General features: G+C 40.2%; 1 protein-coding gene across 1 annotated transcript in view; it reads right to left on the minus strand.

The window, feature by feature from the left end:
• Positions 1-1,564: 1,564 nt before the first annotated feature.
• Positions 1,565-16,400, minus strand: part of DNM2 (dynamin 2) — a 60,618-nt gene continuing 45,782 nt past the window's right edge. The window contains exons 15-21 of the mRNA XM_072398901.1: positions 14,421-14,534; positions 10,980-11,089; positions 10,551-10,662; positions 9,267-9,431; positions 7,909-8,144; positions 7,568-7,816; positions 1,565-6,451 (exon numbers count right to left, since the gene is read on the minus strand). Of these exons, the coding sequence (XP_072255002.1) occupies positions 6,382-6,451; positions 7,568-7,816; positions 7,909-8,144; positions 9,267-9,431; positions 10,551-10,662; positions 10,980-11,089; positions 14,421-14,534 (1,056 nt within the window). The 3' untranslated portion in view covers positions 1,565-6,381. The remainder of the gene's footprint in view (positions 6,452-7,567; positions 7,817-7,908; positions 8,145-9,266; positions 9,432-10,550; positions 10,663-10,979; positions 11,090-14,420; positions 14,535-16,400) is intronic.

Below are 16,400 nucleotides of genomic sequence, written 5' to 3' on the forward strand. Positions count from 1 at the left end.
ACTTTCAATGAAAAAATGGTGGTATGTGGATACCCAGAGTGGAGTAATATACAAACAGGCATTCTTATGCCGGGAGGATAAATCACAGAGTATATGGCTATAGCCTTTGTCACAGAAATATAGCGATATTTGTGTACATAGCTGTGCATTAGAACTCATCACAACAGATTAACTATGTGCAAGGGATGTTGTAAGGTCTTCACACAGTATTCAGCTTGTATAAATGTTGTGTGCAAGGAGTGCTTGCAGGTGGCTTTGTAAAGCATAAACACACCACACAGCTTTAGACTGAGAATACTAAAACAACCTTTATAGGAGTGCAGCCTGACACACTGAACAATTTGCTGGAAGGTTCCTGTAAGCTTCAGCAATATTTGGAGCTTTTTATTTTTTTTTTTTTTTTTTTTTTTTTTTTTTAGCAGTCCAGACTCTTTTTTTATTGGGTATTTACATGCCCAAAGGTTATGTTATGCAGGGTTCACATCTGTGCAAAGCATCTGCCTTTAAATTCTTAATTTTAATTTAATTTTAATTCTTAATTTAATTCTTATGGTGCATTATACTGCGACAGCCAGATACATTGCTACCAGAGAAGCTGAAGTGGGTATGAAAAATCTCTTGCAGCAACACAATAACTTTCATAAGTGTTTTTACTGCTAGAAAAAGCTAACTTGCAGTTGGTGAAATTTCTACTTCAAAACAAATCCATTCTCTGCCAGTGAGAGCCTTTTTGCAGATTCTGAGGCTAAGTATAGGATTGCTTGCTGCAGGAGCTACTCGAGCCTCCCAATCCATCAATGACAATGGTACACCTGTGAGCTGTAGCTGTATATAAAGCATTGTAATAAGTTACAACAACTTTGCAGCCAGATACAAATTACCAGGAATAAAAAGCACATTTGTCAGGCAATTCTGTATAAGACCTCAGAGTTCTAGCTGTAGCCAACAACAATGCTGCTACCTTCAGCTACATTGGATAATCTTTCCTTTGCCTGAATAGGCTGTGGATGAAATACAAATCCAATACAAAAGTTCATACAAAAGGTGGAAGCATAAATGGAAACCCTGCTTATAGGAGTATAGAGGCTGCTGACCTCCTGAAAATTCCTGGCTACCTCTTTTACAAGTCAATCCTGATTTGCATGCTTATTACAGCTCAGGGAAAAAAATAAAGTCACCATTCAAGAACAGCCAGCATTTTCAGAAGATGTCAGTGATGGAAGAACAGGTTCCAAATGAGAAAGGAGAGTGTGTATAAGGTATCTAGGAAAAGTGATTATATAATAGGAGTTATAATAAAGCGTTATAGGGAGTAATTGGAGGGGTTATAGACAGGGATTATAATAGGAGGGTAACAGGAGGAGCTATTGGGGTGACTAGGAGGGGATAAGGAGTAATATTAGCAAGGTATATAGATATTAGGGAGAATCTGCAGGGGTTGGTTATATCCAGCAGGAAATACAGAGACAACTAATAATATGCAATATAGAGAAATCACAGTTCCTGAATGAGCAGAACAAGTTAATGAAGTCAGACACCCAGAAGTGAAATGACCAGCCACCAGAAGGATAAAGTTCCCTTTATTTTAGTTTATTAATAAGGTACAGAACAGGGGAGGTCATTATACACAGTTTTTCTCGGTAGTAACAAACCAGTTGCTGCTTAGAATCTATACAAAGAAGAGTCACACAAGTCCACAATGTATTGTCCAATATCAAACCTCTCCGAAAACACTCATGATTGGAACGTCCCCAGAGAATGCTGCCGTGCGTTATAAAGGTATGTTTTGCTATTATGTCCGTTGTGACAGGGTGGGTGGCACATGGGTTGTTGGCGTAGGGTAACTGCTCCTGCTTTTTTTACATGCAGTTTTAATTATAAGATGACAGATGTTGAATAAAGGTGATTCTCATCTGGTCATTTTTGTTTTTAAAAATGCATATGCACTCTGGGCTATCGTTATTTCAATTCAACTACCATGTAAACATGCCCAAAGCTTCTTTTGTGCACCCAGGGTGTCCTCTTCCCCAGCAAACATTTCCTAAAATCTCTGAATGCTCAAAAATATAGTCTGCCTGCACAATCCTACAGTATGCAGCCTCTTTAAGCCAATCAAGCTCCTGTTTTGCTATGTAGGTACAGGGGCCGACAAGACAATATAGATGACCTGCTTACTGCTGCAGACATTATTCTCTGAGCTGCAAATGTAACTACTCCCTGGAAAATGAATTATAAGGGAACTTATGAGGTGCACAGGGGTTTAGTGATACCACAAGGTGCATGTACAGAGGCCAATGTGTTTCTGCCCATCAGGCTTTACATGAACAACAGCCCTTGTTCCACCCCCATAGTGTACCTGTCACATTAAAAATGGCAGAGCATTTTTATTACCAATACAAAGCCTATCATATAACCATAAGCATGCAATATCTGGATAGAATGAGGAGATCCATTCTTTGCTTAGAAAACAAAATGGCTATCAGACAGGTACACAGCCTACGCACGGCAGCAAACTCATTAAGTATACAGGATAATAATTCTACAAACTGCACCTGCACAGGCTACTTGAGATCACAGTCAGCATTATGTAGGTTGTGTCAAATGTACGGCTCTGGAGTCTTGCCCGCTTTCCTACAAAGAGGTCCTGTCATTGCATTCTTAAAGGCTCAGGGGTACAAAAAAAGAGCTTAGTGGGTGTTAGGTTCAGGCAAATGGTTATGCTTTGTTTTTGCAAGATTTAAAGCACGGTTTGCTTTTTTTTTAGGAAGTTTATTGAGGCCTAAGGTTTTTAAAATGGTTGGAGGAGACGCAGACAACCTTATATCCAATGCTAATATTGTGCGTAAAGACTGCATGGAGTATGCCACCTGCTGATTTTTTATTGAGTCGATCACAGCTTGAAGGTGAATAGACATATATAAAGAGCTTAGAAAAGAACTGTGCTACACCAAACTCACCATATGCAGTCTTTGTTCAAGTCTAAACTTGAGGGGGGGCTTTGAAGCAATGCAAATATGCTATCTACACACGTGGGATAATTGTCATAGGAAGTGATCATTTCCTGCGACGACAAGATGAACTAACGAGCACTGTACACATAGTGCCTGTTCTGTGGACAGGGGAGGGGAAAAAGTGAACTGCACCCTGTTGTGCTCTTCATTATTGAAATGCACAACGGTTGTTCCCGATCTGTCGTTTAACATCCATGCTGGGGGACTGCCGTACATATCAGACTTTTGCTGTGACCTCTCGTCTTGCCATAATTTACCCTAATTGTTTCACTTATCAGATAAATGACTCCGGTGAACTCTAGGATTACAGCTAAATACACAGTTGCAATTACATATAATTGAACTCTTTCACCACTTAAAATCGGCAGTATAGTGGAGCCAGGCATTATACTTGCTTGCCACAATACCCACCCAGGCAGATGGCACCCAACATTTCCTGTTACAGCTCTGCAGCTTCTTGTGTCATCTACATACACACTGGTCATTGATTTAGCAATGATGATGATTTGTTGCCCATCAGGTAAGCTGGTGATACAGGATATTGTAAAGCTGAACCAGAAAATGGAGTCATGGACTTGGCAATGCAGCATGGCAGAAGTCACTGGCCAATCAAAACTTCAGATATTTTGGCAAGCAGAAAAGTTCAGGAATATGAATGCAAACTGTATTTAGCCCATAACCAGGGATCATTTCAAAGTAACCAGGTCTCAGCCACAAAATGATTATAAATCTAGTCCTTGGCTAGACCCTTCCTCCTGCTGCAGTGTCATACACCCTTATGTTTTGGGGAGGTTCTGTAGTCATAGCAGAATAACTGGGAAGGGTTAATACCTGCAATAATAATGCAGCTGAGTTGTCAGCTCACTACAGTAATAAAGGACCTAACTGGAGTTCCGCCAGATCATCAGGGTCCTTAGTTGTATTTGCAGCATTTGGTATAGACATTAAACTATAGGGATATTTCTAGTTATGTAATGCAGGTTACCAAACCTATATAGTTGGGCCTGCATTGATTTTTTTTTAAATTATTTTCACTATGCCACTTGTATGCTTCCAACATGTCCACTCTAGCTGCTTGCTCTCGATTAGGCCATACAGAGATGGAGGAAAATTAATAACGCTGATTGGTAATAAAGTTCAGAAGAGTACTTTTTTCCCTTTATTCAAGGAATAACAAAACTAGCATAATTTAAAAAAAAGGGAGCAAATAAAGTAAAGCTCACTAGTGGAATTTGTTTTAATAAGGGATACTAAGGTGAAATATATATTTCCTAATTGTTACAACCAGTACTTCTAAAGTACTTGAAATATTCTCAGTATCATGAAGAAAGAAGACTGATTCCAGGAATTGCATTTATTATGTATTATGAACTACACTGGTTGTAGCTGTAAATTCTGATTTATAGAACATTTTCCAACACTTCCTGATTGGGGTATTGAACTAGCTCATTCATGAACCACAACATTGCAGCGGTCTCAGCTTTGCAGACCCAGTTACAGCAAACCTCTGCATACAGAATGGCTAGCACGTATTTCACAGTTTAGAGACAAGGAGCGCCATGTTCTACTACATCGCTGTAAAAAGTACCTTTTGTTTTTTGTTCTTGGAAGGGTAAGGGTAAAGGATAGGCGGATGTGTGAATACTTGTGAGCAGAACCATTTACTGGTTTCGTATATCTCCAGTGGTATAACATTGGAGAGCTGCCTCTACTCTACTATTGCTGCACACTATGTAATGTAAAATAAATGAAATACCTGATGATGTATGTAGCAGGCGATTGGACCTGGAAACCAAGGAGCAGTGATAGACCCTTTAGAGAAAGCCAAGAATAAAGTAACCTTCCTCTATTCTTTAAATTACCAGACTGCAGGTAATGGTCTTCTGATTTCCAGTGAATGGAGAATTGATTTGTAAAGGGGTAATAGTGAAATCTTCATTAACGTCTCCAGTCTCTCACCATGTCTACATTTCCCATAGGCCCATTTTATTAGGAGCCTGGCATAAAAATAACTACTATCTAACAGCTGCTATTACTGACTTGTGTTTGAAGGTGCACACCAACATGACGATGGACAGTCTTGTTCCACGAAAGTAAATCCTGAGATTCTGCACCTTTAAAAGCAAGTCAGCAAAAGCAGCTGTCCTATGTCTATCCTGAAACTGAGAATCCATTGATACCATGGAGTTGTAACATCTTTGGTTATTCTAGTGTGGCTGTTCCTCCAATTATGAAGCTAAACTCTAAAAAATGTCACTGACCTTGCCAGCTATCACGGCAATAAAGCTTTCAACTTGCTGGAGTAGATCTCAGATCAAAGTATCACTGATATTATCTTTCTTCCAGTATTTCCTGTAGCAGGTTTGTGCAGTTTGTCTGGATTTTTACAACGTGTACTCGGGGTGTTCCATATCATGCTGATTTTCTCCATTCACACAACCCCGCAATCCTCTACCCCCACCCATGAGCATAAAAGGCACTGATTTAAATCCAAACTAATTAGGTAGGGGAAAAAAATCTCACAGGATATAGGTTTTATAGAATGTTAAATATATATGAAAATTAATGCTAATTTTATCTCGAAGGTCCAAAAGCTGTACATTTTTTTTTTTTATTAGGACATAAAGAAGTCATTTCTACATGTGGAATATGCGGAAATGGCTTAATACTCCAACGGTTAAATAGGGAGGGGCCAGGAATCCAGCACAGACTGGACGTCTGTATATTACACATGCTTGATGTCACGCTAGCATATCTTCCATCAAACAGGTTTTTTCCCCCTCGACTTGATACAGAATTATCCCCTGTATTTCTTCTCATCTGCTATAATTCAGACCGAAAGCTACAGTGATAGAAATAGACTTTAGGGCTCAGTTAATCCATTCCAAATAATCAATATCAAGGGGGACATTTAGCTTCCATTTTGTATCTGTGAATTTAGGCAGGTGGCCACGCCAATAGAAAAGAGTAGAGGTCAGCTTTTTACATCTTTCAGGAAAAGCATTAGCAATTTTGTGTCTGGGAGTAATTTAGTTTGCTTATATTCCAAGGGAAGGCGACCATTTTGTAAGGCAGGAAAATTTCTGGGGTAAAAAACAAAATGGCGCCTTCCTTTCTCTCGCTTTAGGTTCCAGTTCAGAAATATACTGCAGCGTAAGAATAATAATCACCAATAATTCAAAGTTTTATCGATCTAATGGATTTCATGAGAAAGTCTATTTCTATAGGACTGGTCAACAACAACACGGGCAGATTACACGGCTGGGCGGGCACGGCGTCTTTGATAACGGAGACGGACACCCAGCGTATAATCCCTCTTTCCGACAGAGCCTTTATGTCTCGCTTAAGCCCCTGAAGCCCGTCCTGATGCTTAGTCTAGTAAGGAAGGCTCTGCAGGTCGGATTATGGTGGGCCGGTTTGGGGCGGCGGGTGGTCTCCGGCTGCAAAAAGGAAAAAAAAGGCGAGAGAAACAACGGTTTTAAAAAGGCATTGAAATGAAGTCATGAGTGGGAGCCACATTTAAAAAAAGGTCCCACAGTAGCATCATTGTTTCCCAGAGTCATAAGTCGTGTTATTCATCATGCTCATTCCTGTTAGAATTTTTGCTATTAGTTATAATCAAAAGAGCTTTTTCAACGTTAAAAACAATACTCAGATTTTTCAGCCATTGCAATACTATCATTTTAAAATCAGCTAACGTCATTTATAAAACTATCTACCTTGTCCACAGCCACCAGATTGAAACCTTCAATTTCCACAGGCAATAGAAGCCTGAAAGTCCGAATCAGACTGTGGAGGCTGTGGACCTTCTTTAAAATAAAAAAAAAAAAAACCTGTGGATGATTATCTCTGCAGACGGAGGATCTGCACAATATAGGCCCCAATTAATATATCTATGAATAAGAAAATCCACAGAACAACCACATCCCATGCTTTTAGTGCAGGATAAATATTGAAAGCAAAGCTCTGACTGGTCCACTCATGCAACACAAACACTCCTTTTATAGAACTACAGCGCTGTGTAATATGTTAGCTCTATATAAATCCTGTTTATTAATAATAATAATACGAATAATAATTACATATGGGGTCCAATATGGCAGCTAATTAGGCCATTGAATTTGAAGGACAGGTACACTGAAATGTTTGACCTGGAGAGATGGCAATGGATTAAAGTGTAACTAAAGGTCAAAAAATAAATGCAAGCTGAAAAATTCTCCTTTGCAGAAAGGACAGATGATATCCCTTACTGCAATAAAATAAACTTACCTGCATGTTTGTCATTTTTGTTTTTACACTCACCTGCCCTCTCCTCTTGTCTAACTGCAAAACAACCTGTCTGCTTGTAATTTCTTATTTTTCTAAGTTTAGTTCCACAATCAATTGACTTTGTTGGCTGTCAGAAATCATAACTTTTTAGTTTCTTTTTGTGCAGATCATTCATCTACAGATGCCCACAACTATTGAGGATATGACCATAATTGAAGTAGTAATAATTAAAGCTCATCATGCACCGATACCAAGCAGAGCAACATGCAACAGATGGTGGTTCATACCTGGGCACACCGGGGGGTACACCTGGTGGTATACGAGCTGGCCGGGATGGGATCTGTGGAGGGGCGGCGAAAGGGTCATTGTTAGCAGCAGAGAATGGCCCCGCTGGGCCAGGGCGGGAAGGAATAGGAGGGTAAACAGAACCTCCAGCTGGCACAGGTATGAGAGGGGGCCCTGGGGTAGGGCCCCGGACTGCAGGAGGACGGCTGGGGGGCAAGATGTTGGAGACTGGCCTTCTCTGCACATTCGGGCTAAAAAAATAATAATAAAAAAGTTTTCATATAACTTATAAGGAAAGTGAACAAGCATTTAGACACATACCACTAGACAGCGGAGTACCAACCTATGTCCGCCGCTGGAATTCTGCAGCCAGGTGTCGTCCACTGGAGGAGGGACAGGGGTGGTGATGGTGCTAGTGGTAATATCCCCGATAATGTGCAAAGCCTCCTTCAGTGCATGGTACATCCTGAGCATTTCATCTCGTCTCTGAGCCTGGTCTGCAGACTCCTCCATCAAACTGTTCTGGTCGGTGGAGGAGTAGAGAAAAGCCAGCAACTCTGAGTGAATGAAGTCTTTCGCCTGTGAAAACAGAAAGTTAAAATATGTTTAACTCTTTAAAGAGTTAAAACACCCAACCGCAAAGCCTGTGGGCTCTATTATTATGGCTTTTTGTGTGATTGGTTTGTACACCGAGAAATGAAATCTGTGTTGTGAGTATGCTAACAAATAAACCAATATTGTTGGCTGGAGGCAGAGAGGAAGCTGTGAAACTGTGTGGCAGATGCAAGATTAACAAGACTAGCTGATCCAAGTTAGATACGACCAGGCAGGAGAATAGGTTCACAAATGTACTTGAACTATGTATTTGTCTGTCGCCTCTATCTTGTCAAAGGTATTTTAGCACATTGTGAGAGCAGCAAAGCTGAATAGGGAATTTGATGGAGGAAAAAGAATGGCTGGCGGATTGGAAATGTTGGTATCTAAGAGTTCCAATGAAGATTTGTCAGCTTCCATATTTGATGCATGTTTTCTGTGGACTAGGTCTAACGTAGCAATACCCAACTATACGACATAGCAGAAATAACAGCGGCTGCATACGAAGCTACACAAAACTACAGAATACACATCAACTACTAAAATAATTAGTAAAAAAAAAAAACAATTCCAAGTGACAGTAAAAGTAAAGTTTGTGGTATTATCATTCGGCTATTAAGAACACAGGCAGAAAAACTAATCCCATCAATCATTGCTAATTGGTGCCACCTGATGATATGGACTAAAGTTATGAAAAAATTTCCCTGATGGGGTGGGCTAGCTATACTCTCTATATACAGACTGCCTTGATGTCACCATCTGTTCTATAGAATTAGAAACTTGATATCTAACAACATGTTATGTTCATGGGAACTGTTCTGCTGGCATGCTACACAGACACCTTGTGGAAACCTCAGCTCATGCAATAATCAACGTTCTTTAAGGCACCTTGTGTTAATGTAGCCCCTTCATGTTTAAAGGACTCTCAATGAGAAAATTCCTCCCACCTAGAGGTTTATTCCTCCCACCTAGAGGTTTAATCCACCTAAACACATATGCCTGCAGTAAACCCACAGAAACATAGGGGAAAACAACCAGACTGTACATTTCTCCCCAGGAAAACATCAGGATAATATTCCCTATTCTATATATTGATGGTCTGCTTACATTATTGATCATGAGGTGCATTATGGTCTTTGGCATGAGGTCACGGATGGACTTGTTGACGATTCCCATGTAAGAGTCCACCAAATTTCGAATGGTTTCCACTTGTCTCTCCAGCTGGGGATCCATGGAGAAGGTGTTCTCTTGTACGTCATCTTCATTTTCTGTCTGAAGGGCAAAAAAAAAAAATCTCAAAAAAGCCAAAACATTAACCGACAGCTGGTGAACTGAATAAAAAAAAACATGGTATGTTACAATGGTACCTTAAAATAGGTGGGATATATAAAGTAGAAACCATGTCCTTGTCCATGGTTTCTGCCTAAAATATCCCCCACCCATGACCTAAGACCCAGAGTGACTTGAACAATGGCCATATTATGACTGGATGAACATCTCCAAAAATGGCAGCTGCCGTGGGGTTCTCAATATGCTGTGGTTAGTACCTACTAGTTGGGCGTGAGCAGGTGGGAAGGAAAGTGTGACTGTTAGTGCTACTGTAGGCTGCAAAAACAATGCTGGGCATTAGAAAAAGGTGTCCGCATGATGCATATAGGACTGTTTAGGTTCATACTACTCGGAGTGCTATTGCTGACCCCTTTCCAATACTAAAAGTGCAAAATCAGATTTGAACCTGACTTAAAAAAAATTTTTTTTCCTTTTTACAAATCATGTGAATGGAGGGGGCCATGTCATTTAAAGTATGTTCTGCTAATGTCTCGGTGCCAGACACCACAAAACACCTCTTTAAAACTTTGGAGTGCATGCCTTGATAGGTCGGAGCTGTTATAGAAGAAAAATTGGGACCTAAACAATAGTAGCCAGGTATTTTTAATGTTTTGCCCATGCTATCTTAAGGCCAAGAAACATCAATGAGGGAAATGTTAGGGTGATCTAGGATATAAATCAAGTTACCCCAATATACGTTCTACAGGGGTAACAAAGCCTAGAATGTTTTAGAAGGGACTACTATTGTCCTCCAGATGTTCCTGCACCAGTCACAGTGCAGCAGCAACGAGCAAGACTCGTTTTAAAGCACAAGTTCCACTTTAACCTTTACCAAGCGTTATTCAACAGAGAAAGCCACATTTTTATTATTAAATAATTTTAGCAATGGGTGTTCATTATGGAAACAACTTGAGCTTTGCTTGTGTAATGAATAGAAATAATAGAAGTAGCAAAGCTGGCTCTACTAACCAATGTCTGTGTCACTTACTTTTCTTACCTACTGCCTGCCCCTACACAGAATAGGCAGAGTCAGTAAGTACAGCAAGACTAGTGCATTACTACCTGGTCTTTTTCAGGGTACACTCCCGCTCGAAGGAACGAGGCCTTCCAGCTATCTACGTCCTCTTGAGATTCACAAGCAAGTTCTATTTGACGTAGATCCTTGTACACATTCCTGCAATGACAAAACAAAAAAGATGTGAATGAAAACTTCAGATTTTTTTAAACCATATCCATGGTTTCTCTATGATGGAACCTAATCTCCAGGAGGGAACCTCAGAGTAGTAAAGCTTTAGGGGTTTGAATTCCTCTCCACATTGTCCAAAACAAAAAAAGGTTTTAGCTATGGGTAAACTTTAAGCAGATCCTTATATATCTAATAATGTGACCAATACACAAGAAAGGAGGAAAAAGCTGTTTAATAAGTCGTATCAATACCCTGCACAGATATTTTGTGACAGGCAGTTTACACTTGGCCCCCAGACTGCTCACCTTGACTCTGTGTTAAAAATGGCAAAGATGTGCTTGGTAGACATAAATCCCTTTTCCACATCTCGGATCTTCAGGTTGTCAAGCGGCAGCATGTATTTCTTTTCTTTCTCCTGCAGGTGGCAGAGGAGAACACATCATTGTTTGCCCATGTAAAAAGTTTGGTACCACTTCTGTTAGCAATAAAATTCTTATAATGCAGCAGCAATTGGTCCTCCTTTTACAATTTTTAAACCCTAAAAAGTGCTATAGACAACTTTTAAGAAAGAAAAACTTTGTTATATGCTATATAAATCATTGATTTTACACACCCTCTTTTTTGAAAACCTCTAGCTGCCATGATGGCGTTTTGCGCTCCAACTTTGAGCAGCCAGTAGAGAAAACAGTTAATGGAAGGCAGCTTATGTTACGGGGAGAGAAGCAACATCTGGAACAGTTTAAGTGTCTGGGAGGACTTTTGGCTGGGGCCTATGCTGCTTCCACATGGAGGCTGTTGGATGCAGAGCCCCCCGGCCTCCTAACCCCTCCTCTCTCACTTCCTGTAGAGCCACAAATGTGCTTTGGAGGCTGCAAGCATTTCAATGCCACGTCACAGAAGCCTGGATATCCCTGGGCTCGCTCCTCAGCATCCACTCCTGCAGCGATATAGGAAAGCCCGGTAAGAGCCGCAGCTGGGGTTCACTTTATGGGTAGGTAACCTGCATCAACCTCCTTCTAGAGGATGAAGAGGGATCTATGGAAAGGGTGGGTGCCGGGGTGATCCTCAGTATAAAAGTAGAGAGCAAGAACAGTGTTCTTCCAGACTACTTACTGCATAATATATACATACCGGAAAGAATTTAATTGTTATTTATGGGGGGCAGGCTAAGGATTACTAATAATGCAGTATATTGATTGGAATAGAAAAGATATTCACCGTCTATAGCATGTGTGAGACGATGTGTCCACCCAACAATTGTTTTGTATAAAAGGAAAAAATTGGAAGTTATGCAATAAATTTTACTTGTCTGGATTACTTGGACTTCTCCAAGTTTCCTTCTCTAGGATGCTTTTCGCCATGCTCAGAGGAGACGGCATATCCATTCCAGTATAGAGAACCAGAGCTGTGCAAGTAATCCTACTCTGCATCACTCCCATGAGATTTGCCACCGCTACTTCTAACCTCAGCACTGCTAGCAGCAGCTGCGATTCTTCAACTCAACTGTGTAACTTAAAAGAAGTTCATTTTTTTCAATGATTTAAGAACATTTAGAAATAATTTGTTTGCTAATTTCCAGCGGTTTTTAAAGTCTATTGAGTCTGCTGAATCATCAAAGCTATGCTGGCCACGCAATCAGATTTCCGATCTGTCCAATCAACAAAGTTTGTCAGGTTTATAGCATAAGAGACTGATGATAAAGTTACCATTGTGTTAATAGGTCAAAATCTGAGCGGCCAGTTTAAAAGACAGAATAAACTATGATTTTAATTTGAAGGGTTGTGACGGATTTTAGTTTTATGAAGCAATCTAGTAGCTTAGATAAAGAGCTATCGTACCTAGCAAAATCCTTCACCTCTGCAGATTTTGGTTAAGCCAAGCATGATAACTAGAAGAACTGTTCAGGTTTCTTTGTAAACCTGTAAAAAGTCTTTCAGCCTTCTATTGTGTCTGGAGGGAAAAAAGTGGTCTGTGACGTATCAGGCTAAGTAAGTGTGTGCATGGGGGATACAAGGCACTGTGTGATAAATGAAAATGGTGTGAAAAACCCCGATGTGATCATGCTGCAATCTGCCATCACTCACAATGGAAGGTTGGAAGACTGCTTGTTACAGGAGAAAACAAAATTTCATAACCTAGTTCCTGTGTTATAATTTCTAACCAGACTTTTAGAATTTAAAAATTGGGTTCAGCATGGATAGTAAAATAAAGGGTTAACAGGACCTCGGGGGGTCAGCCTCAGACGGCAAGGTCACCAAATTGCTAGGGGCGAATTACTAGAGAAGTTAGTTTGAAGATTTCACTCATCTAACAAAGGCAGGCGCACATCTGGCGGTTGGATGGGCACAAAGACACGACTATTCTACAGCCCTGGGAGGCACAGGAAGTGGCGAGGAATTTTTCTTGAGCGTCGCCGGCTGGGATTCTGCGATTCAGAGCCTGACCCCGTTTTCCCAGTGTTCAGACTACGTGTTCGTTGGACAGTAAGTGAACAGTAGTCTACACACTGGTTAAACTGGGATGGACAACGGCCGACACACAGGACCTCGATGGAGATAACAGGACACACATGGCACACAGATGTGCGTGAACTAATGCTGGAATGCAACAAAAATTTGTCTAAGTGAATCAAAAAAGAAAAATCTCTGTTTTTATGTATTAAAAGTGGTCTAATAAAACAAATCTGTTCTTTTTCTGTGCAACTAGTCCATGTTTGATTTTTTTTTCTATCATACTTGATCGGCAGCGTGCCATCTATACAATATGGTGTAAATAAAAGTGGACTCAATGTAACGTTAGAAAGTATTTTTACTGTTGTTGGATGGGGGCTCCACTTATCTCTTTAGTAAGCTCCCCACTGAAAAACAGCAATAGCCAAGATTCACCAGACTGGTGACACCAGGAAAACATGGTCTAGTCTTCTAGAGCCACCAATGCTGTACAATGAATCTTGGCCCTCTGATTCACCAATATTTGAACAGAGCACAGGATGCACACTGAACAACATGGCATCAAATTGCTTCACTGTGCATAGAAAGTGTTTAATAAATACATTCACTAACAATGAGTAAAGAGTTCCCTTCCTTTGGAAATGCAACACAGCAAAGCTGAACTCCAGGCAAAATAGCTACATAGACAAAAAAAAACAGATACAGGGTGAGGAAGTCCATCACAGCTCTGCCTTGTCCCGGCAGAGGAGGAGACACATTGTTTCCCTGTTTTGGTTAAGTAACATTTACAGGTCTTGTCCCACCTGTGAATGGACAGTGAGAGTAGAAGTACCACACTTAAGTCTAATTCTGCTCCCTTTTCTATGTCAGTGTTCTCCCCAGCCCATTTTAGCCGGGCGCACCACCCGACACTTTTGAGTAACAACCGTTTTTGGGTGGTTACAGATGAGTTGGGTCACAGTACAAGGGCTATCACCTGCATACAATTTCTTCTGGGTTGAACACTGCTATGTACGTATGACTTGTTAACACAGCTGACTTGTTACTTGTGCTGCTTCTCACTTTGCTAATCCCAGCTCTCCTGTATTAGCACTGTAAGAGGGCCAATTTCAAGTCAAATCAATGTATTTAGATAGCTTACATTAAAAAAAAATAAATGACTGATGTATTTCGAAATACATAGCAGCAATATTTTGGGTCTTTTATATTTACCTAGAGTTCAGTTTACAAATACTCCACATAGGACCCAAACAATACAAAAAACATTATTAGCCCTCCCACAATGTCTCACTTTACCTCTTCATCTTTATACCAAGATAAGGACTCTGCTGTCAGCACGAACCAATATTCCTTGGAGCCTCCCTTCATGATGCTGATGTTATTGATGGTCAACCAACCTCTTCTGATCACCTGCAGAGAGAAAGAGGGGGAAAAGTACAACATGGGGGATATGAGATAGTAAAAAAAAAAAAAGCGTCAGCCACCAACCTATATACTTTGATCACCTGAAACAATAAAACTGCCTTCCTATTATTGTGTAGGACCTGTTTGTACACCTCTGATCCTTTAATGAATGGACTCTACAAGGCCTCTGGAGAAGTTCTAAGGTATCTGGCACCAAAGTGTTAGCAGAAGAAGCTTCACCTTGTCTCCCATAGTGGTTCTTACTTCCACCTCTTTCACAAATAAATGAAGCACAGTTACATAGTTAGGTTGAAAAAAAAAGGCATAAGTCCATTAAGTTCAACCACTAGGGAAATAAACATATCCCAGATATAAAACCCTATTGACATAATTGATCCAGATGAAGGCAAAAAAAACCTTGGCTTCAACTGGGTAAAAAAATCCTTCCTGATTTAATGAGACAATTGGATATTCCCTGGATCCACAGACCCTGACATGCACTGGTCATTCACATTGTGATTTACCAGACCAGTCCATCACCTCCCACTGCTCTATGATCCAGTTCTGACACCAATATATGGTTTTGGGGGATGGACAGGGGTCAGCATGCATAGCTGTGCAGCCCCATAAGTTTCAACCTGATATGCAGTGTGTTGCGATACCTTTCCACCATTGTCAGTGTTATTTCCAGCAATATGTGGATTCAGACCAGATAGGCTAGCATCCCATTCCTAGTACATCAATGAGAATTGGGTGCCAGTTGGACTACTTTGGCTTTGGACTACTTTTGGTACTACTAACCACTGCACACCAGGATCATTACACAGGATGTGCTGTTTTGGAGAAGACTGACCCAGTTGTCTAGCCATTGTTAAAGATCCTTACACACTTTTGGTACTACTAACCACTGCACACCAGGATCATTACACAGGATGTGCTGTTTTGGAGAAGACTGACCCAGTTGTCTAGCCATTGTTAAAGATCCTTACACACTGTTTCTGCTACCAACACATTTAGGGAACCACCTGTAAACTGCTGCCTAACATATTGCACCCCTTGATTGGTGTCACAGTAATGAGATAATAAAAGAATGTTATTCACCTAAGTAATCGGTAGTTTTATTGTTTCGGTTAATCTTTGTAATCTAGTGCTGGTATAAGGCTGAACTTTATTTAGAAATGAGTACTTTCACCACTATGACTCAGTTGAATATATTACAATAAAAGGATGCCCTTTATTTCTTCTGCTATGCCATCCTATCTGACCTCTAATACTGATAAGAAAATTACAGTATATGAATGCTTTCAGCAAGACCATGGATCTGTCTTTATTCCTGGTTTTATGTTTGGAGAAGGACACATTACCAAGCCGCAAATGTTCCATCAATCCATTTGAATATTTTGGTTCATATAATAAAGGATAACCATGGGCAAAATGATAAAGCTATGTACCCGGGGGGGCTGATATTTGGTAAAATACAGCCATCATAAATCCATGTAAACTAATCTAAGCTTCTGAAATGTGAATTGTATGTGGTTGCTGCTCACCACTGACCTTACACAATTAAAAATCAATATGGTTGTTTATCTGTTCTTCATTTTGCAGTTGAGGGTTGAGGATTAGTTATTGATGTGCATATTATCTATCTTGATTCTCCATTCCATTGTTTTCTATTTGATAACTATGTGTAGCAAATACCACATTTCCATAACAAGTTATGGTTCATAAGGCCTGATATTAAAAATGTAATCTAGATTTAAGATAAGTTTGTGTTATTTGCTGTGATATTACAATGGCGCTAAAGGACAGCTAAGGCTACGTACACATCAGACTTTTGTCTTTCACGATCCTTCCCAAGGACAAAAGACTGAA

The sequence above is a fragment of the Pyxicephalus adspersus genome, chromosome 2 (genome assembly GCF_032062135.1).
Source record: "Pyxicephalus adspersus chromosome 2, UCB_Pads_2.0, whole genome shotgun sequence".
Lineage (NCBI taxonomy): Eukaryota > Metazoa > Chordata > Amphibia > Anura > Pyxicephalidae > Pyxicephalus > Pyxicephalus adspersus.